Source organism: Canis aureus, chromosome 3, assembly GCF_053574225.1.
Source record: "Canis aureus isolate CA01 chromosome 3, VMU_Caureus_v.1.0, whole genome shotgun sequence".
Lineage (NCBI taxonomy): Eukaryota > Metazoa > Chordata > Mammalia > Carnivora > Canidae > Canis > Canis aureus.
The window spans coordinates 33,893,594-33,917,920 of NC_135613.1; the positions used below are offsets into that span (position 1 = coordinate 33,893,594).

Below are 24,327 nucleotides of genomic sequence, written 5' to 3' on the forward strand. Positions count from 1 at the left end.
AAAAGAAAGTGCCAGGCAGCCTTTACCTCATAATTCTTCAGCTTGGAAATGAAAGGTCTGGTAAGGGCTTCCACTCACATCTACAGTTTCACTGCCAAAAATCAGTAAGAGGTGAAGGGGTGGGGGGGACCAAGGGGGATCTTCCGAACTGTGTCAAGGTCAGAGAATCCTGACTTTCGCCCAGGAAAGGACCTGGAGTGTAGAAAGTAAGGGGAATCCCTGAATATGTCAGGGGTTTACCTCACACTTGTGATTCCCCCTTGGAGTCAGGGCAAGAGCAAAGTAAAAGGACAAAAAGCCAAAACAAGAAGCATGTCAGCAGCTCCGCTCTCTATCAGCCAGAAGGGGGCACCAAGATGACGCATGGTAGCTTTCCCCAACACAATCCTATTTCGCAGGAACTCTTCAACATCCTTGTCCAAGTTTCTAGCTGCAGAGACCCCCTAGCTTGTCACATTCCCAGAGCAATCCTATTAGCTCTAAAAGCCTTCTTCCCAAGGCTCCTTCCGGCACCTGCTTTCTGAGGTGGGGAAAGAGTGGTTCCTGACATAAGGGGGTGGTGGCCAGGGGCCATGCTGCCAGTGTTGGGCCCCTCCAGTTATCTTGATGGTGCACAGAGCCACAAAGCCCCCCTGATGCGGGAACCATGCCTTTCTTGCAGGTTCCTGGAGGAGACCCTCATCTAATGCAATGCACCAAGAGGCTAGGCTTTTGTAAACTTGGTTCTGCTAGTAACTCACACTGTAGCTTTGGACAAGTCACTCCAACCCTCTGAGCTAGGTTTTCTAATGTGTAAAACGAAAGGATTGGAAAAAATTCTAAGGGCAAACTATAGTCCTGCGACTCACTAGTTCATTAATTCCACAAATACATAGTAACAACCACAGTTACCATTTGGGGAGTGCCTACTGTGCACCAGGCACATACCTGATCATAAATCTACTCAATTATCCCATATAGGCAAATTTTATCCCCATTTTAGAGATGACCAAATAGAGGCTCAAAGAGATAGAGATGTTCCCAAGGCTATACAACCCTGTATCTGAGCTACAGTTTCAATCCAGTTGTGTCCGGCTCCAAAGGCTATCTTCTTGTCCTGTGCAAAGCGGCCTACAATTTGGTACTTATCCTATGCCCAGTCTAGATCTAGGCACAGTGAGGCCTCAGGATGAATGATCAGGCTTTCTGGGAGTAGGGATGGAGCGTTACCTGGCACAGAGTTAGGGCACAGGACTGTTACTAACCACCACAAACACAGGCTTGCACATCTCAAACATGCCAGCCAAGAAACACACCCTCTGGTGCATACTTAGTCATCCCCCACCCCCGGAGTGTCCTGCTACCAACTTAGAGCACAGCCGTGAGCACCGAGGGACCCTCGGCAGGTAGAGGGCTGGCGTACGCTTCAGTACAATGAGGCAAAAACAGCAATCTATGCTCCCCAGGGCTGCTCACTGCCGGTGAGGAGCTGGTGCCCCTCCCCTAACAATTCTTCTCCATGTCCTTCCAATAAAAATAATGTCTTGCATTTTACGGCTCGTGTTGTTCATGTTGACATAAAATTCAATCCTTATGAAAATAAAGATGTTCCTGCAGTTCCGCTTTCCAAGCAAGGAGGGTAGCATCCAGAGAGGGGAAATAGCCAGGGCAGAGGTGAGGGAACTGGGTCCGGACCCCATCTGCTCACTTCTGCTTCAGCCTCTTGCACCGACATCTCCAGAAGAGAACAGAGGAGGCTACCTCAGTGTGGAGAACAAAACCCCAGACACAGAGGGCCCCTGGCTAAACACCTGATCATAGAATACTCCCTTCCTCCTCTGCCTGCCTGCCAGGAAGGGGCCCCACACACCCTATCACTGGGGCACTCAGGAGGAACAAGCAGCAGAATAGCCATGGCAGCTTCAGATGACACAGGGCTCTTTTAGTAACGTCTTTACATCTAAAGAACCTTTCACAGTATATGAAGGGCTCTCAGAGCCATCTCACTGAGCCTCACAAAAGCCCAGAAAATAGGAATCTCCGTGACAGAGGAGGAAGCCAAGTTTCTGAGAATGAGGGCACTCGCCTAGGTTCGCAGTGGTAAGCCCATTCCTGTGCTCTTTCTACTTCACCATCATGCTCTCCTCCAGCAAATTCCTGGCAGCAAGATGGGCAGGTAAATCCCAATGTCAGTGTCATTTACTCCAAAAGGGAGTAACAAGCATAGGGGATAAAAGATCCTGCCACATGTACCAAATGAAACCAGTTCTTTTTTTCTTTTTTTTTTTTTTTAATTTATTTATGATAGTCATACAGAGAGAGAGAGAGAGAGAGGCAGAGACACAGGCAGAGGGAGAGGGAGAAGCAGTCTCCATGCACCGGGAGCCCGACATGGGACTCGATCCCGGGTCTCCAGGATCACGCCCTGGGCCAAAGGCAGGCGCTAAACCGCTGCGCCACCCAGGGTTCCCATGAAATCAGTTCTTAATAATAATATTACCACCACCACCTCCTTCTCCAAAGTCTGATGTACTATGCTCCTCTCTATCATTTACAGAACTGAACAAAGCAGCACTTCTTCTGCCTCCTTCTCTCCATCAACTCCTCAACTAGGTATATACAGAAAAAAAATTTAAATGAGACATGGGGACATAGCAGTGAGAGGGCAATGGTGAGAAAGGACATTTTTCCTCAGCAGACAGAAAGGTCAAGAAGGGTCACGGCAGCATTACAAGGGATCAGCCCAGGAGCTCCAAGTACCAGAAATTAACAGTGTCACTCTGCCATGAGTCAAACCAACAGTCCTTAAGAGGTCTCAAAAATTTAAAGCTAAAAAAATAAAATAAAATAAAAATAAAATAAAAAATAAAATAAAAAAATTTAAAGCTCAGACACACGGAAGGTGTATGTAAACCACTTCTGTGTTTCAGAACTTGGCACTTTTTATGAGACTTATTCAATGATCAAGTATCAGGATCTTATGAATGATCGAGGGTGTCTACACAAAAAAATATTAGAGATCAAATGGTCCCAAAGTAATATCACTTCCACAACTGTCCAACCTGACCAAGGGCCTGGACAAGCGTGATGTGGATATCTTCCCACGGGCATGTCCTTTCCTTCATTGGTGACCTTAACATTCTTAGACTAGGAGTTCTTTAAAAACCTGTGTCAGGCCTTGTTGAGGCCACGGACAGCAATTTTTGTGTACAACGTGCACAGAAAATATAAAATCATGTCTCCTTAGGATCAAGAAAGGATTCTATTTTATGGGCATTGATGGGACAAGTTCTATATTAAATGTTTTACGTGTATCATTTCATTTTATCCTCAGAACAACCCCATGTGGCAGTTACAGATTAGGCATATTATGTCCATGTTACAGATTAAGACGTTCAGATTCAGAGAAGTTAGGTACCATGGCCGAGCTCACACAGCCAGTGAGTGACAGAGCTGGTCTCCCATCTGGCCCTATCTGACTCAAAAAAACATACTCCCCCTAAAAAGACATCCTAATACATGAATTTGAAAACTCTTCTAAATGTTATTCACCTTAAAAGTCTCTCCCCTTTTCTAATTTGACTTCATCTTCATGCTTTCCACCTATGGAACTTTAAATTTCAAAACTCTAGCTATGTGCAGAAAATCATCAAAGACATCCAAAGGCAAAACTCTCCCTCATCTCCACACTCCAACCTATTATATAGACACTCATCCGGCTCTACTCTACTCCTTATCTGGCCAGACTCTGAATCTTAACCAAATTTTAGATACTGGGTAAAGCCAGAGATAACCATCAAATTCTCTTAAATTGACCACTTCTCACTTAGGACAGTCTATTTAAAACAGTATTGATTTTATGGAGCCAATTTTAAAAGAATCATTGTGAATAACAGCTTGAGGTCTTTCAGCATTTGTAGCTAAAGCACATAGGAAGATCACAGGAATGAGACCATACCAAGCAGCCCACAGAGAGCAGTGTGTGAAGCAACACGATTGTCACAATTGTGGCCAATGCGATGCGCCGGTTATCCTCACGAACAGCTGGCCAAAAAGTCATTGCCAAGACAGAGCCTGAGATACCCAGGGCAATCATGACTAGAATCCAACGAACAGCCTTCTGGGGGATAACCCACAGTACCTGAAAGAAAAGGAGGGAGAGAAGGACTTTTTTGGAGGTGTTTGAGAGAGAGGCGTTTGTTCATTCCAGGTACCTGTGTTTAATAAAGTCCCCTGAGCCAATCAGCTGGGTGCCCTCTGCCACTCTGGTTTCTCAGTACAGCCGGGAGAAACACCCCAGCATGCAGACTGAGGTGAATGCTTTCGGAACCAAGGACTTGAGGTCCAGCAAAGGCACTTGGCTCCCTATCCCCATTCCTATGGAACTTCTAAATTCAAAGGGTATTTTTCAGGTTCCCATCAGTGTTAGGCTGGAAATGAAGACACCGGTTGAATTTTCAACAAGCCCAGGGTGTCACTCAGAATGAGTGTGGTACTTACAGCTGTGGGGATATAAATGAAGAGCGAATATCCATAGACACACACAATCTCCAAAAACGAATAGGAAACGATGTTCATAACTTTGCTGTTTCTCCACATGAGGAAACCCCAGAGTGCAAGAGGAACCAGCCAGGCATAGGCATAGATGATGGTGGCTGCTATGGACACTAAGGATGACAGGACACAAGTGGTAATCCCCCATGTAATCATGCCTTTAATTACTACCAGAGCACTTCTAACACCTTCCCTGACTTATTTCTCAGCATGTCCACCTGCTTCATTGGATCATGGGATCGTGTCTTACTGGTCCTATTCCCTATACCTGGCACCCGAGGGTGGTGTTGAATTGGGGGATCTTCAGCATTGTCTTTGTGGTGATGACCAGGGTCTCTCATATGGTTTTTATAATTTGTTTAATAACTAACAATTAATAGTATTTAACAACTGTATCAAGCATCTGAAAGTCTTCAGAGGCCCTCACTATAAGTGTTTATACATTCCAATCATTTCGATCAAATGAAAGCCAACTATCCCTCTAGAAGAACACACCCTCTTTCCTCGTATAACAAGAGCTGATGCTGATTTCTTGAGCAAATTTTTTTTAAAGATTTTATTTATTCATGAGAGACACACAGAGAGAGGCAGAGGGAGAAGCAGGCTCCCCACAGGGAGCCGGATGCTGGACTCGATCCCAAGACCCTGGGATCACACCCTGAGCCGAAGGCAGATGCTCAACCACTGAGCCACCCAGGTGCCCCTTCTTGAGCAAATTATTAAAATACCCTGGGCACAGATTAACTGACTCCGTATGCTATTTAGAATGCCTTCTGTCCCTGAAATACGGGGTTTCAGTTCATTCATGAATTGCTCAAAATATTCTTTACTTTCACTTTCTTCATTAATAATTCGTGTCTGTGCTGGAAATGCTATGCAGTGGCTCCTCACAATGGCAACGCTCAGTATTTTACTGTCCCTTCCTCCTCCTCCTCCAGTAGCACCATGCTCCAGAGGATTTCTTTTCTTTCTTTTGGAGTGGAGGACCACTAAGTGTGGCTAAGCCCGTGGAAACAGCCCTTCCTACAGGAAAATCAGTAGGTAATGCACTTAATGCTCTTGGCAAGCGAAAAGGCACCCCAAGCATTGTAAGTCAGACTCTGGTTAAGACATATGATTGGCTAAAACATTTTTAGCTCCCAGAGGAGTTTTTTCACACAGGGAACTACCTCATTAAGCCAAATGTAATTCTGCTGATATACTGTCCGCCCCCCTTTTTTTTAATAACTACAGAAAGGGGAAGAAAATGACCTCTATGCCGACAGCCATCCACTAGGTGTCAGGCATTACACCGAGTGCTTTACTGAGGGGCAACACTGTATAATAGTCAAAGCACAGACTGCACATGCAGACTCCATGTGCCACTTATAGTTAAGGAATCCTGGGTGGTGAATTACTTAACTTTCCTGCCTTAGTTTCCTCCTCTATATAATGGGAATAATCATGGTATACTACCTTATAAGATTAGTAGGAGAATCAAATGAGTTAAAACAAATATACTAAGAACATTGATAAATAACAAATGTTCAATCAAGAATTCACTTTTTATATTATTAACCAATATGTAAATATATTATTTCACATCATATACATCTTCATTTTAGAGATAAAGAAACAGGATTAGAGAAGCTAAGTGGTTTGGTCAAGGTCAAATAATTAACAAGCGGTGGAAGCAGGATCTGAGTTTGTATGTGGATGTATACTCTTTACATAAAATGGAAAAAAATTTAGGGGTGCCTTGTTGGCTCAATCAGTTGGGCATCTGACTCTTGGTTTCAGTTCAGGTTGTGATCTCATGGGTCATGGGATCGAGCCTCATGTCGGGCTCTGCGCTCAGCAGGAAGTCTGCTTGAAGATTCTCTCCCTCTGCTCCCTTACCCTCTCATAAATAAATAAATCTTTTAAAAAATGGAAATATGCTTATTGATAGAGTCAACGACTATCTTACTGGTACATTCATATCATGACTCCCTTATATCGTCAGCTAGCCAAGGAGGAAAAGAAAAGATAAAACCCCCGCCTGAGCTTCCAGACCTTCAGACAGGGTCATTGACTCCTTCTTCTCTGTCAATATACCTACATATACATCTGATACAGAAATTAATAAATACCATTTACATCAACACTCATTTACCTGTCTTTCTTTACATAACCATTGAACAACTTGAAGGCAGGGTCTATAGCTCATGAATAACATTTATTGAGTTAAACTCAAACCGGAGTCATTTGACAAATGAGGCTGTAACTAAATCCAGGTCTGACTCCATGAGAATGGGCATGGAGGATAGAAGGAAGGGTACATGGAGACACATACACACACATGCAGGTAACTATATATCTCCCTATACACACATATATGTGCATGTGTATGAACTCTTTTTTGTATAAGGCATCATTCCAACCTCTTTACACACATCAACTCTTTATTCTCACAATAGCTCAATAATATAGGTATGATTATTTATTTCACTGATAAGGAATCTGGGGCCAAGAGAGATTAAATCACTTGGCCAACAAGTAGAAGCTAATGAGTGGTAGACCTGGAACTTGAAGCCAGTGAGCTGGTTCCAGAGACTATGCTCTTGGACCTTCTCTCCACAGTCTCTCAATAGGACAGCAGGTAGTCAGGAGGGGTAGGGGGAGGGAGAGAGAAAACCGGGGAAGTGGCCCACATCAATCTCCCACAAAGCCAAAATTCCTCATTTTGGGGTGGCTGTCATCTGCAAGTCCCTTAAAAAGCTGTTGGTTTGCATAATTATCCAATACTGCCACAAGACAGGAAGTTTTAAAACAATGTCATCCACAAGCCCATCATTAGGACAAACTCACTTCTACATTCTCCCTTCCAGACCCTGACCATTTACAGACTTCTCTTTAACAAAGTTGCTAACAGCACAGGCATAATTGTGGATGATCAGTTTTCCATATTGTTCTAAGTGCTTCATAATTAGTGGCTACAGACCCAGCTAGTTGAGTCACCGTGACTTAAATAACAATGCCCCTCTTGTTTCCAACATCTGGATAATACAAATAATGCTACAATGGAGACTTTCATGCACACTGCTTTTTACTTACTTTGCACATTTTTCTTTGGATAAATTCCAATTGCTATTTGGCCTTGCCTTACAGCCTTCTGAAAGATATGTGGATTCACAGTACTGGGCATGTACTCAATGCTACTGAATTATATAAAAGAGTTAAAACAGCAAATTTTATGGTATGTGTATTTTGCCACAATAAAAAAAAGGATTATGCAGATTTATATAAATGGGTGGTAATTCTGAGATGGTAAGTATATTTGAATCCTTAAATACAAAAAGCAGGGGCTGAAGCACCTAGAGACACAAGCCCAGGAGCTCAGTAAAAGGCACTCATGGTTACAAATTGAAAGCATTCCAAATGAGTCAAGCTATTCACCAACCTTTTCGGAATTCGGGCACATAATGGTATGTCTTCTCTCCCAGATGGATTAAGAAGTTGGAAAGATTCCCACTAATTGCTATGGCAAAGACCAGTGTGGCGCATATCCAAAAGGGGCCTGCAGAGAAAACCAGAAAATTCAGTCAAGAAAATGAAGCACCAGCTTATAGACTCTTAGAGAATAATTTCTTATCTCCCTTGCCCTATTCATGTAAGCAAGGGAAAATGAATTTTCGATGCAATCAATACTCATTTAATGGGAATTTCCTTTTTTAAAAGGTCAAACACACAACTCAGCAATTAGGTGCATTGAAGATGGGGAAGAGTGAATGAAAAGGCCAAAACACCTTCTACAATTAGGTGAATAAAGACACTAATTTGTTTATAGCTTCTTTTATTAGAGGATCATCCAGAAGATCATGAACATTTTGTGAAATCTGCACCACCAGAATACAGGAAGCAAAGGTTACTTCCCTTATCTAAGTGCCAAATGGTAATTAATGCCAGAGAAAAAGAAATCAGGCAGGTCCTTTTGCAGTCTAAATGAAAGAGCAGGGCAAGCAGAGCACTTTAGGGAAGAGTTAGTTTAATCTACTGGATCATCATGGTTGTGTGTGTGCATGTAATGTGTGCTTAAGCCTTTTTTTTTTTAATGAAAAAGTAATACAGGCACATAGCTCAATGTTCAAAAGGCACGAAAGGGAATACAGAGAAAAATAAACATTCCTCTCTCTCTATTCCCTGGCTCTATGCATTTCTTCACCCCAGAGCTCGCCACCATCCCCAGTTTCTGGTGAATCCTGCCAGGGATTTCTATATACCTATAAACAATTGCATATTTTGTGTGTGTTTATACAAATAACATACACACATGTACTTTACTATTTTCACTTTAATATATCTTATTTTATTTTATTTTTTTTTAAGATTTTATTTATTTTTTCATGAGAGAGAGAGGCAGAGACACAGGCAGAGACACAGGCAGAGGGAGAAGCAGGCCCCATGCAGGGAGTCCGTCGTGGGACTCGATCTGGGAATGCCAGCAGCACACCGTGGGCCAAAGGCAGGCACTAAACCGCTGAGCCACCCAGGGTTCCCCTACTTTAATATATCTTAGTGATTCTACTATAGCTATTCATAAAAATAACCTTATTCTTTTTTTTAGTGGTTATCAAATATCCCACTGAGTGAATGAGCAAACCGTGCTCTGCAAATCCCTTTCACTATTTTTACTTATTTCATGAATGCCACCCTTGTTTCTCCCTACCTAGGAAAAGTACTACATAGAACAAATAGAATTTTTCCATTGAGAGATTTCTTTTTTCTTCAATTAAGAGATTTCTAATGAATCTTATGAATTTTTCAACTTCACCAATATTTCACAACACCTTTGAGAATAACTACAGAAAGCTCGACATGTCACAAAATTCAGAAAATTACTGTGTCGTGGGACATGCCTGGCAGAAATGGGTCAGCACTTCTCAAAGACAGGCTGATTCCTGAAGGAAGGGAAAAGGAGCACAAGGATTTGACTGGGATGCTCCAGAGAGTCACCAGCAGTGGCTTTCAATAAATTGGTGCTGACTCACTAGCCCACAACCTCTCTGGTACCAGACTAAATCTTGTTCACTGTATTATTCTGAGTACCAACCATACAAAAACTGTAGCAAACAAACCCAGACCAAAAAACCTCCTACAATTTGACAATTAAAAAATCTCCCAAAAAAAAAAAAAAAAATCTCCCAAAGCTCTGCTGAAAAAATGAACAAAACTGACCATGTGTTGTCAATGGGCTGGGACCATCCAAGCATATGACAAGTGGCCAAAGTATTACATTTCCTATAACTAAAAAGCAGAGAATATCATATCCTATTGACCACTGCTTGCAAGAACCCACTATCCTCTAGACCCTGGGCCAGGTGCTGTGGACACCATGATGCACAACAGATATAGTCGCTGTGTCCTGTGCCTGCCGGCACACAGGAAGGTCAAATTCCAGAGACACACAACCACCCGCTCATCTCAGGGTCTGCCGGGTTGCTTTATATGCCTTTTCTCTTCCTACTTTCTGCCAAATTCCTACTTATATTATGGGATGGGGTGGCAAGGAGCCTTAATTTAGTCTGCAATATGCATTTTTATATTATAAAATATTTCTAGGGCAGCCCCGGTGGCTCAGCGGTTTAGCACCACCGCCTTAAGCCCAGGACGTGATGCTGGAGTCCTGGGATCAAGTCCCACATTGGGCTCCTTGCATGGAGCTTGCTTCTCCCTCTGCCTGTGTCTCTGCCTCTCTCTTTCTCTGTATCTAATAAAAATAAGTAAAAAAAATAAAATATTTCTAACATACAGGAAAGCACAAAGAAGGATGAAACTAACACTGACATACCCATCATGCTACTTTTTCAAATCTTTCTAATGGGGTCATACTACTCATGCATTTTTTTACAACGTACTTTTTTTTCATTCATCTTTGTTCTGAGATCTACCCACATTGATGCTTCGACCTCCTATTCCTTCTTAAAAACTACAGATTCTGTGTGTAAACACACCACAATTCACTTCTCTCTTCTCCTGCTGATATTTGGTGGCTCCTAAATATTTGCTATTACAAGCACTGCTGCTGCAGCGAATAATGTTCTCCTTTGTCTTCTTTCATATTGGCGAGTTTCTTGAAGACCATACACATCGGAGTGGAACTGCTAAGTGGCAGGGTACGAGTCTCTTCGAAGGGCTCCCAGTCCTGTACCACTCACATCCCCACCAGGCATACAAAAGTTTCCATTACTGTGCACATTCTTGACAACTCTTGATATCCATGTTTCTGAAGATCTGATTTAAGAGTATGCCACAAACCCTCAAATGGCTTCACACTCAAGTAAAAGCTGAAGTCCTCATTGTGACCAAGACTCCACACAACTTGCTCCCCGACATCTTCTCTCTGACCTCATCTGCTAGGTCCCCTTCTTTCCTCTGGCCCGGTCACGCTAGTCTCTGCTGTTCTCAGAGCACACACTAAGCAAGGTCCTGCCTCAGAGGCTGTGTGCTTGCTGTGCTCACTGCCTCAGATGCCTTCCCCTTAGATATCCACATGGACTGCTGCCACTTCCTTCAGGCCTTTACAGTTAAATTCACCACTTACTTTTTTTTTTAATTTTTAAAAAAGATTTTATCTATTTATTCATGATAGACATAGAGAGAGAGAGAAAGAGGGGCAGAGACACAGGCAGAGGGATAAGCAGGCTCCATCCCGGGAGCCCAATGTGGGACTCGATCCCGAGACCCCAGGATCACGCCCTGGGCCAAAGGCAGGCGCCAAACTGCTGAGCCACCCAGGGATCTCCCCCCACCCTTTTTTTTTTTATTTCAAATCCACCCACCCACCCAAACATTTCCTGTCCTTTAAATTTTTCACCTTGGCATTTGTCACTAGCATATGTATTTGACTTACTTTGTTTATTGTTAAACTCAGTAGATTCTAAACTACCTTAAAACAAGGATTTTTGTCTGTTTGTCTCACTGCTGTATCTCCAATGCCTAAAATAGCTGAGTGCTCAGTATTTGTTTAATTAATTAAATGAAGACAAGCCGATTTGTACATGTTAGCTAAAATGATGAATATAATATGATATCTTATTTTGTTTTTATTTTCCTGATTATCGGTGGGGCTAAAGCATCTTTTCATATATTTGTTGGCCATTTGGGTTTCCTTTTCTGTGAATTGCTCATTTCCCCCCAGAACTTATCATTGGTTTTATTCTTATAATTGGTAGGAATTCTAAACATATTATTGCTTTTCCTCTCTTGTTGCTAATAAGAATTGCAAATATTATCTCTGGGTTTTTTTCCCTTTGCTATGGTTTATTTTGTGGTGTAGAAAATTTATATTTTAGTTTACATGTAGTCAAATTCATTGATCTCTACTTCCAATTCTACAGATTGGCACTTCTGTCATCTTTTTCCTGACCACCTGCCTCTCTCCCACCTCCCCCTCCAATGCCCAGTTCTCTCTGCTATCAAACACTTTACTTATATAGTATCTCCTTTTTTTTTTTAACCATGTCTATAAGCTCATGAAGCTAATAGTGTTGTGGAAACAAGCAAGCTTTGGGTTCAAATCCTGGCTTTGCCATGAGAGGCAGCAGAGCAGAATGATGAAGAATATAGGTTATGAGCTGAGCTCAGCCACTTACTGGCTATATGATCTTAGTCAAGATACTTAACCTCTCGTGACTCAGTGTCTTCATCCATACAATGGGGATAATAAGAGTACCTACCTTATAATGTTGGGGTTGCTATGAGGATGAAGTGAGTTATTACAGATTCTTCACCAACAATACTGGTACGTAGTAAGCACTGCGTATGTTTGCTGGTGTTGTTTTCATTGTTAATTCTGTGACTATGGGCAAGCTATCCTCTCCAAAATTCCATTTTTTCTTTTGTAAGACAAGGCTACCTCAGAGTGTGGGAAATAAAACAGTAACACAGGGCTGAGCTCTTGCTGGTGAGGCACTCAGCAGATGTTAGTTCTCTCCTTTCTCTCTTCCTGGGGGTGGAGACTATGACTTTATCTTTAAATCTTGTCTATAGCATAAAATAAGGTGCTCAAAAATTGCTAGCATGCTTACTCTGTGCCAGGCCTCTGCCAGGCACTGACAACACAGATCACTCAGATACACAACCTGTCTCTCAAGATCTCAGAAGAATGAATGAGAGAGCTAGGAAGAGAAACCGCTTTGGCAACATTCAGATAAGAGACATGGGCCATGTGCATTGCTTTGCACACAATGTTCCCTGGTGCTCCAGGCACTGCACCAACATCTTGCTGGAGCTTTGGGTGCAGCCAGAGACAGAAACTATTCGGAAGGAGCCTCTCCTCAGCCTCCTCCACAGCAGTTCTGCTTTCAGTGGTTCCAGATATTGGACATCCATGCCAGTTGATAAAAAGGTCATGTAACTTAAAATCACCAGGCAAATAGAATAAAGATGGGTTTTATATAAAAGTAACACTAAACTAGTTCTAGTTCTACCTTTTTAGTTTGATACCTCTCAGCCACGGTTTCCTCACAGTAAAAAATGTCTCGGTGTAAGGACTGAACAGGGTATGCAGTCACTGACACAGTAGATCCTCATGAATTCTTTCTCCTCTTATAATTAACATAGGTACAAAATACGTAACATATCACTCTAATATTATTTAGGATTAAGCATACATATCACTCACTGAGCCTCATGGCTACCTCATTTGAGAAATGGAGATAATAATAGCTACCCAAAAGGTTGCTGCAAGAATTAAACGTGACCATGTATGCAGAGCACCTGCACACAGAAAGCATCTGGAGCTGTTGGCTCTCTTCTCCCTTCAAACATGGAAGTCCACAGCTGTGGGAGCCCTTTCTCTCAGGAATGCTGGATGGACTCTGACTTTTTCTCAGACAGCAGGGAGGTCAAGGATGCCAGTCATGCCCCTACCCTTCCCTCTTACAGACTTCCAGTGCTGCTGGCTGAATCCCAAGGAGAGCCAGCTCATCGGAAGGCAGAGCTTACTTTATTTAATTTTACTTTATTTAACTCATCTCAAGTTTGTAGTGTCATTTGAAGACCTTCAAATGGACATACTACTTGTAACCACAGCATTTATATAACACAGAATTGCATTTTCCCCAAAGTTTTTTGCAAAGGTTGTTACTGACGCTCAAAAGAGTTGAATAAAATGTTGCATGCCCCTCCAACAGTGCACTTCCCTGACTTTTCAGGCAACCGGCATGCTCACCTGAATTCAACAGGTGCACGGTAAAGAATCAAAACAGTGCTATACATACCATAAAGATCTGGATTGCTGCGGATATACAGCCTCACAAAGTTTTTTCCTGGTATGGGCAAAAGAGACCCTTTTATTCTGTCAAAGACCTAGAAAATAACACAGCAATAAGTCTATTGAAGATTTCTGTACAGTTTAATAAATTCAAATACTGCAAAATTGAAACTCTGTTATTACAATCTTTATAGTGAGAGTATTTTCAAATGCCAATAACCTTTTACTTTTCTAAGACCATAACCAGTATACAAAAGCTTTCATGTTATGTGATTGTTTAACCATTAAAGACACAAGTCTCCATTACATGTGAAAAGAAAGGTGAAACTGGTTTACAAACCTGGTATGTGTCTACATCAAAGAATGTTTGATAGTATTCAAATGTCCAGAAGGGGGAGCTTTTCTTCTGTCCAGCAAGTAACTGTCAGAGGTAAAATCAAATAAAATGAACACAGAAGCAGTTTTCTTACATCAGCCATGCAGACACTAGGAACTGATCTAATGGAAAATCAAGATGTATTGATTTGGAGCTCTTCTGCATTCATCATCCACTTTGCAATAGCCCTGCCCAACAGCCTGATAGAAAACAAGCATCCGTTTTGAAGTCACACCCAAAGGTTTCAATTCCTGGTCTGTCCACCAGGGAGAGACTTGTCAAATCACTAGACTGGGTTCTCTAAAAAAGTACAGTGAACAAGATCCACCTCAAAGGATTATAGAAAGGATTAGCTCAGTTATATATAATACGTATCAGGTATATAACATATATATATATATATGCATATATACACACACAAACATGTACATACAGAAGGCAGTCTATCTTTTACTACCCAACCTCCTCAAGATTCTTACTACTATCACCACTGAATTCCTAAAAATCTGATCTACTGATTTATTCTCACATACTTAAAACTTAAGATATACTGCTCTGACAAAAAACCCCCACAAAATTCCAATTTAGAAGGAGCACATATCTATCCCAACAGTACAGCTAAATAGCAGAATGTAAGCCCCTTGCCAGGTACTGTGATTGCCACTTCAGATCTTTCATAAGGATTCATACAGCAAAAGGCACAGATGGCCTGTGAGGAGCTCTGCAGGACAAGGGAAGGTGCTATGAGGAGATATTTTTTGTTCTTTAAAAGGAAAACTTTTGGGGCACCTGGATAGCTCAATGGTTGAGTGTCTGCCTTTGGCTCAGGTCATGATTCTGGGGTCCTGAGATCAAGTCCCGCATCGGGCTCCCCACAGGGAGCCTGCTTCTCCCTCTGCCTATGTCTCTGCCTCTCTCTATGTGTTTCTCATGAATAAATAAATAAAATCTTAAATAAATAAATAAAGAAAGAAAGAAAGAAAGAAAGAAAGATGGAAAACTTTTCCATAATTAAAATTGTCCAATAGTGGCACTGGCTGCTTTCCATGGTAATGAATAGCCCTCTTCTGGAGGTATTCAAGTGTTGCCTTTCTGACATATCACAAACAGCATTAATATCTTGGGAGGGAAGCTGAGACAGAGGAAACTGAAGGTTCTTTCAAACTCTAGTATTATAAGATATTGAACTCTAGAGACCCATGTTCCCTAAATTAGGACAAGGAATTAAGTATCTATCATAGACTATTGGTAACATCTTCCCAATTCCCAGACAAATTAAGATAATGGATAGAATGTTTCAATTTTAAGATTTTTTTTTCCCTTAATACATTTCTCAAACTTTTGATGCCTGCTGTTGCTCAGTGTGATGGTTAATTTTATGTGTCAATTTGTCTAGGCCTAGAACCCAGATATTTGGTCAGACATTAGTCTGGATGTTTCTGTGATGCTGTTTTTGGATAAGCTATACATTTAAATTAGTGGACTTTCTGAGTAAAGCAGATTGCCTTCCATAATGTGGGTGGGCCACGACCAATCAGGTGAAGGCCTGAACAGAACAAAAAGCCAACCTCTCTGAGCAAGAGGGACTTCTCTAGCAGACTGCTTTTGGACTTCATCTGCAATACCAGCTCTTCCTGGGTCTACAGCAGAATGTCTTTAACTCAAACTCAAACTCCTTCCTGAGTCTCAGCCTACTAGCCTTTTCCATCAGATTTTGGATGCACTAAGCATCCACAATCACATGAACCAATTTTTAAAAACAAACCTCTTTTGGAGCACCTGGATGGCTCAGTCAGATGAGTGTCGAACTCTTGGTATCCGCTCAGGTCATGATCTTGGTGTTGTGGGATCGAGCCCACTTTGGGTTCTGGGCTCAGCACAGAGTCTGCTCTCTCTCTTCCTCTACCCCTCCCCCCACTGCCACTCTCTCTCTCTCTCTAAAATAAATCAATCTTTTTTAAAAATTAAAAAAATAAACCTCTTTCTCAAGGTACCTAGGTGGCTCAGTCAGCTGAGCATCCAATTTTTGGTTTCATCTCAGATCATGATCTCGTGGGTTGTGAGATCAAGCCCTGGTGGAGAAGTCTACTTGAAGATTCTCTCCCTCTACCCTTCCCCCCATGTGTGCACTTGTGTGAAATAAATAAATCCCTCTTTTTAAAAAATTTTAAAAAATAAAAAAACCTCTTTCTATATTCACACTGTATTGGTTCTATTTTTCTGGAGAACTCTAAGTAGTTGCATATATTGAGGCAAGTTATTTAAACCTTGTGCCTCAAGTTTGTCCTTTGTAAAATGAGGATAAGAACAGTTCCTGGCATACAGAATTGTTTTGAGGATCAAATAAGATGATCCAAGTAAGGAACTTTAAATGGTATCTGATAGCTATTAAGCACAGAATAAACATTTGCTATGTAATGATAATGATGACAATGGTCAATATACTATTTTCTTATATCAGATGAGAAAAGCCAGTCATAAGGAAGTCCAAGTACCTTAGCAAGACCACAGAGCTATTCCTACTGGCTGACCCAGGATTCAAAGTTAGGCTCCTAGGTCTAAGCTCCTGCCACAGTATCTAACATATAAGGGTATTTAATTTAGCATAAACTTCAGTACCTATTTTGACATTTCATGGAGTTTGACAAAGAGCACCTGGCACCCAAGAGCTAAACTATTTCATGAGTCTGTGGACTCAATGCTATAAACTGTGTGCTCCTCTAGAGTACCACAGTCATGGCTGCATTTATAAAATATTAACAAAAATACTATTTTTCTGGAACACACTAGCAGTATACATGGAAATAAATCTTTGTGATCAAAACCAGCCACCTGATATTCACTGTTCATCCAGATGCAGGAATCTAGAAGTGTTCCTGGAATCCTTGCTCTCTCTTCCTCACCCGTTTCCCACCAAGTCCTACTGAGCCACCTGAGCCACCCCCTAACCACCTGTGTCCAACTCTAGTTTTGGCTTCATCACTTCTAGCCTAGACCACCTTCACAGTCTCCTACCTGGCCTTCTGGCCTCCAGTCCATCTCCTTCCAATTTACACCCCACAGGTCACCCATACCTTTATCTTTAAACTTACCTGGCCATATCATCTAAAATATGTCAGTAGCTTCATCAGAAGCTTCTAGAATACAATTCCTACTCATTCGGTTGAGCCCTTGCAGAGCTTTGGAGCCTCACCTCCTGTCTGCACCTATATTTTGCTCCCAATATATGCAAAGATGGGAAACATGCTGTGTATACCATGTTTTTTTTTTTTTTAAAGATTTATTTATTTATTCATTCAGAGAGAGAGAGACAGGCAGAGGGAGAAGCAGGCTCCATGCAGGGAGCCCGACGTGGGACTCGATCCTGGGTCTCCAGGATCACACCCTGGGCTGCAGGTGGCGCCAAACCGCTGTGCCACTGGGGCTGCCCTATACCATGTTTTTTTGAGCCTCTTTGGCTTCACCAAAACAGCTCCCTTTGCCTGGATCACCCTTCTCCACCTTCTTCCCTTGGCTGCCTCCTACCCTTGTTCCAAGACTCAGTTTAGTGATCAACCTCCACAATACCCCCACTCTGCTCCCACAACCCCACTATTCCTTCCACCAGCACACTTCCTGTAGGTAACAACAGCTGTGTGCCTATCTCTCCCTTGGAGGCAGAGGCCACATGTGATCTACCTTTTGGGCTGTCACTGCCCAGCTCTCTATGTGGCACACAGGAGGCAGTGAATAAATGCATGAAGGAGCTTTTAAAACATTAAAAGGAAAACCAATGTTAAAGGCAAGTTCAAACCTCAGTTTTGTCAGAGTCATCATTTCCCAGCAACTCATCATCCTCTTCTCCCCCTGAGCCTCTTGGGAGTCCTGGTTGGTGTGTCGGGCTTTCACTAGGACCTTCAATGTGTATCGTAGTAGCACCTGGATTTGCTGCTGGAGAAGTGGCTGCATCACCAAATTCTGAAAGCAATTGGAGACCTTACTCACAGAGGAAATGCTGTACTTGTCATTTAAAGACAAACTGCTACAACCTCGACTTTGCTACAGACTATTTGATACAAATGGCAAAAAGCTCTGAAAAAAGAAAACTCATCTAGAAATCAAGCTGCCTTAGAAAAAGGATTATGAAGACAACACAATTTGCAGTCATATTTGGATTTTATTCCTGGCTCAGCCACTTATTAACAAAATGGCCTGAGTAAGTAACTCAACCTCTATAAGCCTCAGTATTCTCATCTATCCAATGGGAAGAACAATATTTTCAGAGAATTTGGGGAAAGTTAGAAGTAAAGTCCTTCACAGAGTAGCTGCCCCATAGCAAATACCCAACCTAAACCTCACTTCTTTGATTCAAGTTCAAAAAAATTTAATGGAAGTTATTTTTTCCAACAAGTCCTATGAAATCACAATGGAAAATATAGGGTCAAAAGTGAAAGTAGAAACCACAGAATAAATATCACTCATAGTCCTACTACATAAAGGCAAACACTAATAATTTTTGGTATTTTTCCATTTCTCTATATAGTGACTCTGTAAGATTCATGCCAGTGATGAACATTCATTCATTCAACAAATATTTACTGTATGCGTACAATGTGCCAAACACTGATCTAGGATGTGATACTATATAAACAATTTTGTATCCTGCCCTGTTGACTGAAGATTATAAAAAATTGATTTTTTCATTTTATATCAGTCTTTATAATAATCATTTTTATAACTACATAATATTCCATAAGCTAGGAGGTGGAGGGAGTGTGAATTGGAGACTGTGAATTGGATGTTTGGAGTGTTTCCAACTTTTCGTTATAAAAATAACACTGTAAGAAATGTTTGCATAGAAAAAGCTCTTATTACCTATGAACACCTATCACTGCAGTCACCAGGACAAAGGGCACAAATCATTCATAAGGCTCTTAAGCCAGAGTGATAAACTGCTTTCCAAAAGAACCTCAACTATTCACATCCACCAGCAATGATCGAGACTTCCTATCTCCGGGTATTCTAACAAACTTTATTTAGCTGCTCTTGAATAAAAACTCAAAGCATCTCTGAGTCTTGGCAGGATTAAATAAGAGTACCAGCAGGGCACTATTATAAAACTACAAGCATAGGGACGCCTGGGTGGCTCAGCTGGTTGAGCATCTGCCTTTGGCTCAGGTCATGATCCTGGGGTCCTGGGATGGAGCCTCGCACGGGGGCTACATACTCAGCAGAGAGTCTGCCTCTCCCTCTGCTCCTCCCCCCTGCTTGTGTGCACTCTCTCTCTCTCAAACAAATAAAGTATTAAAAAATAGAAATAATGATAAAAAGTAAAACTATAAGCATAGCATGAATCCTATGACTGGCAGTAGGATGGGGCTCTAGGATAATTGAGCTCACTCCTACTGTCTTTCAGCTATGTAAACAGTTTTATACAGAGAATCAGAGTGACTAAAATTAATTAGGTGGCTGATGTATAATAATTAGTCAAGCCTCCTTCTGCAATGTTAAAGCAGCATGAAGCTCTGGAGTGAGACGGTCCTTTGTTAAAGTGAGGACTAACACTCCATGATCTCTGGCAAATGGCTGTATCTCTGAGTTTCTGTATCTAAAACGTAGATAACATCTATCTTACAGACAGATTTTGAAGATGAGATAATAATAAATATTGTCATACCTACCACTTATTGACTGGACAGGGCACTAACACTGAAAAAGATGGCCACAACTGAGGGTATCCGATAGAGGGAGGTACACTTAAGTCTCATATTTAAAAAACAGTACAGTTCAGGGGCACCTGGGTGCCTCAGTCGGTTAAGTGTCTCCCTTTGACTCAGGTCATGATCTCAGGATCCTGGGATCAAGCCCCACATTGGGCTCCCTGCTCGGTGGGGAGCCTGCTTCTCTCTCTCTCTCTCTCTCTCTCTCCCCTGCTTGTGCTCTCTCACTTTCTCTCTCTCAAATAAATAAAATCCTTAAAATAATAAATAAAAATAAAAACCAGTAGTTCAGCAGGTAGAAGGGCATGCCAGAAGGAGGAAGAGAGGGTCACTTTGGGGAGGAAAGGCCAAAGTTGTTCACAGGAGGATGATAACTCATCTATTTGACGGGATTAGGAAAGGCTTCTTGGAGAAGATGCCATAAATGGCAGAAGAATGGAAAAGGATGGCCAGAGAGAGGATGGCATCTCACACAAGAACTAGAAGATGGAAAATGTGTCCCTTGTTTAAGAAACGGCAGGTAACACGGTTTGATTGGCATGTAGCATGCATGTACCTCTCACAGGATGACTGTCCCCACCTTCTGCTCCATATTAGTTATTCATGTCCATCTCAGCTCCTTGAGGGCAAGATTGGTGTGTTCTTTATTTCCATTCCACCAACATTCTCTGCTTCTACATGCTGGCAGGTCCTATGGTATGTGTGGCCTCTGTACGTTTCTTGACTCAATGTCTTCCACCTGAAGGGTCCTGATTGCCACTTTCTCACCTGAACTACCATCTTCCTCAGGTAAGCCTTCCGGGATCCCCAAGCATCCTGCATCCTCTTCTAAAGAGCAAAGCCTTAACATTGTTTACCACATCCTTGGTGATCTGGCTCCTGCCTCATCCCCAACCTCACCTTGTGCTAGTTTGCCTTGCCATTTGGGCTCTGGCATGTTGGCCTTCCTTCAATTTACTTGGGAGGGTGTAGGGGTGGGGGTGGAGTCAAACAAACATCCTCCCTCCTCAGGTACTTTGCATATGCTGTTCTCTACACAGAATTTTCTCACACCATACTCACAAAGGATGACCAAGGAGGGCCTCTCAAATGAACTGAGATTTGAACAGAGTGAGGGAGCAAGCTACATGGCTATCTGGAAGAATTCCCAAACAGGAGGATGACACAAAAGCCCTAAGCTGTGAGTGTACTTAGTGTCTAGGAGGGGCAGTGACAGGCCCAGGCAGGAAGGGCAGAGAGAGAAACGGCAAGAGTAGCAGGAGAGGAGATTGGAGGGAGCGGAGGGCTGGACCATGTCTGGCTTTCACACCTAGTGAGATGAGAGCCACTGGAAGGTTCTGAAGGAATGATGTGATCTGACTTAGTTTTAAAGGACTACTGGCTGCAAAATGCAGACTGTAAGGGGGCAAGGGAGGAAGCAGGAAGACCAGAAAGAGGGTAAGGGCTATAATCCACACAAGACGTGATGGTGACCTTGAGCATGGGGACAGATACAGGTGATAAGAAGTGGTTAGATGCTGGATGTATACTGAAGATGGGGGTGGATTTTTCTTTAAACATCCCATCTCTTCCTCAGATAGCACTGGCTGTGACGTCAAGCTGTCTGGATTCAAACCCTGCTTTACCACTCATTAACTACATGACCTTTAAGGCAGATTACTTTATTTTTCTGTGCCTGAGTTTCCTCATTGGTAAAACGGGGAGAATAAAATAACTATTTCATAAAGCTAACACAAAGATTAGATGAGCTAATATTTGTAAAGCAAAACAGTGCCTCACACATAGTAAGCACTGTGCCAAGTGTTTACAAGACAAATAAGTATTTGTCGATCCCAAGTCTAGGTCAGGCTCTAGGTTATGAGTGATGAACTGTTCCTCCAGCACTTTCATAGTCTGTGGATACATATTTAAGTGATCTTTACCAAATTAATGTCTCCCCACTAGACCGAAAACTACATAAGGGGGTGAACTGTCTTCCTCTCTCTTCTATCCCTGATTAACTAGAATAACTGCCTGGTTCATAGTCACACTCATAAGATACTTACTGTTTCAATGAAGGAATAACCTGATCACATTTCATCATAATTACCTTTTCACACTTTTATCTACTCCAGGTATGGAAAAAACTTCTCCTTTGTCTTTTTATTTCCTGTATCTAGTAAGTTCTGAGCCCAAAACAGGTGCTCAGTAAATGTGTGTGGAAATGCAGTAACTCTATAAACATTTTTTGCAACCACTGTATTAAATTAACGATGTTACCAATCTGAAAGGCTATTTGGCAAAAAAACAAAAACAAAACAAACAAAAAAAAAAACAGCTGGTGTGGACAAAGAGAAAAACTTGGATGTGGCCAACCTTCTTTTACCAAGATGTCTGAAATAATCTCCTTGATATATATGGCAGTATATCAATGAAAACCCATCGCTGTGATGGTGGATATACTGATCATAAAAGGTAGGCACCCAACTGATGTACCTTCAAACTGCAAGTCATCTACAGCTGCCATTCAGCCAGTGGATCTTCTCCCAATTATTAAGAAGAAAATTTGCAGAGTTCTAAAAAGGAAAAATAAATAAACTTCGTAGGATACAAGAATAAAATATACGCAAACGAATCTTGTTTCACTGTGAGAAACGGTACTGATTTCCCTCACCTCCTTTTTTAGTGGGGTGAGGAAAGTCAGATATTATGAAAACTGTCATAAAGAAGCTAACCCTGGGAGGTCCAAAGGTTCCATCCAATTTCACTGACTCCGTAAGTTAAGGACCAGGCACAGCCTGGAGGTGTTAAGGGTGACGAAGGGGCGGCTGGAGTTGGAGAGGTAGCTATGAGGACAGTGCAGAGCAAAGGCAAGCCAGCCTAGCCAGTGGTTAAGGGCACAGGCTCTGGGGTCAAACAGACCTGGGTTTGATTCCCGATTCTGCTTCTCCTCGGTGTGGGACTGTGGGCTCCTCGGGGCCTCAGTTTTCTCATCTGTAAAATGGGTTCATAATGGTACCGACTCACAACGTGTCAGAGGCCATTAAATGAGACGGTGAGTATAAGTGAGGCGCTTTGTGCACAGCCAAGCAATTAGTAGGCGCTGGAGTGAGGGCGACCCTGCAAGCCTGGGACACCCTGAGCCCAGGCAGGTCGGGGAAAGAGCTGCCCAGGAAGCAGAGGTGTAGTGTTTTAGGGGGAGGAGCTGGGCCGCAGCATCCCGGCTGGCGGGAGATCGCGGGCCCACTCCGTTCCGGGCCGGCTCCGCAGACCCGGCCGCCTCACCTCGCCGAGGGGCTCGGCGTCCAGCCGGTCCCGGGAAGGCTCCGGCCTCAGGTGCTGGGCGCAGGTTCGGGTCCCGCGGAGTTGCCGGAAGCCGGAGATCCGGGGGCGGGCGGGGGGCGGAACCTCCCCGCCTCCTCCGGGCAGAGCCCCGCCTCCTTAAAGAGACCGCAGCTCCGGGAGCGCTTCCTCCTGAGACTCAGCGGCCGCGGCCTACGGAGCGTGCTCCTCCCCCCGCCCCGCCCCGCCCCGCCCCGCCTCCCCGCCCCTCCGAGACGGAGGTCCGGGTTCTTAAAGAGATAGACCCCGCGGAGAGGAGGCGGGGTTACAGGGCGGGGTGGGTAGGGCAGGGAATTCTCTCGCGTGTGGGGTCTTCTTTCTGTTGGTTTATACCTCTTTCCTGACGGAACTATAAAGTAGCGTCACGAAGGACGGTTGTCAAGAGACAAAGTCATCACTCCCTCGCGTCCTCTGTTGGCCGTAAAAATGCAATTAACCTGTGACGGCGTGGGCGAGGCGAATCCTTCCCGAGTTGTGACTGAGGGATGGAGGGCAGGTGCCGTGTGCTCTCGCGGCCGCCCCACGCCCGGGCGCGCCCCTTCCGCCCCGGGCGGGCGCGCGGGGGCGCGGGGAGGCCCAGGGCTCGCGCACCCCTGGGTCCCGCGGCGCCGCGGGGGCCCGCGAACTACGGAGGTGCCGGCGGCCCCGTGTCGCTGCGCCTTGCCCGGCTTTGTGCGTGGCCTGGCGACGCCTACACAGCCCCCCGGATTGAGCGTATTCTCCTGGCAGAGCCCCCTGCCTTGGCCCGGGACCCCGCCAGGACCCGTTTGCCGCCACGGCCTCCTGGGCTTGCCCCTGCCCCCGCGCCTGCTGTCGCCAGCCCATCCTTACCCGCCTGGACGCGCTCTGAGAGCGAGGACCAGGAACGATTCCGGCCTCCGGGTGCCCGGGCCCCGCGCACAGTAGCTGCTCACTGAACGGGGACTGTAGACTGAACACCTTCTGGCTGTCTGAGCGGCCTAAGCCTGATTCGCGGCTCACCCAAGGTGGAAACTGGGACTTTGGCGTCACCACACCCGACCCTGGTGGTCAACTGCAAAGACTTTACATCTGACTAAATCTGAGTAAATAAGTATATATGTATGTGTCTTTATGCATGCAGTGTATTTCCTGAACTGGCATCATGATCGGGCTTTACACATGCACGATCTCTAATTCTCAGA

At 43.5% G+C, this 24,327-nt stretch overlaps 1 protein-coding gene across 3 annotated transcripts in view; it reads right to left on the bottom strand.

The window, feature by feature from the left end:
- YIPF1 (Yip1 domain family member 1) overlaps positions 1 to 24,020 on the bottom strand; it is a 36,847-nt gene extending 12,827 nt beyond the window's left edge. Inside the window, exons 1-9 of one of the 3 annotated variants that reach the window (XM_077891837.1) lie at positions 23,996 to 24,020; positions 22,745 to 22,816; positions 22,319 to 22,398; positions 17,938 to 18,101; positions 14,109 to 14,189; positions 13,776 to 13,863; positions 7,955 to 8,071; positions 4,480 to 4,646; positions 3,938 to 4,120 (exon numbers count right to left, since the gene is read on the bottom strand). In XM_077891837.1, coding sequence (XP_077747963.1) covers positions 3,938 to 4,120; positions 4,480 to 4,646; positions 7,955 to 8,071; positions 13,776 to 13,863; positions 14,109 to 14,189; positions 17,938 to 18,101; positions 22,319 to 22,349 — 831 coding nt within the window. In that variant the 5' untranslated portion in view covers positions 22,350 to 22,398; positions 22,745 to 22,816; positions 23,996 to 24,020. Of the gene's footprint in view, positions 1 to 3,937; positions 4,121 to 4,479; positions 4,647 to 7,954; positions 8,072 to 13,775; positions 13,864 to 14,108; positions 14,190 to 17,937; positions 18,102 to 22,318; positions 22,399 to 22,744; positions 22,817 to 23,107; positions 23,258 to 23,995 lie in introns of those variants that run through there. The other 2 variants (XM_077891834.1, XM_077891835.1) reach the window with 2 other exon arrangements.
- Between the last annotated feature and the right edge of the window lie 307 nt (positions 24,021 to 24,327).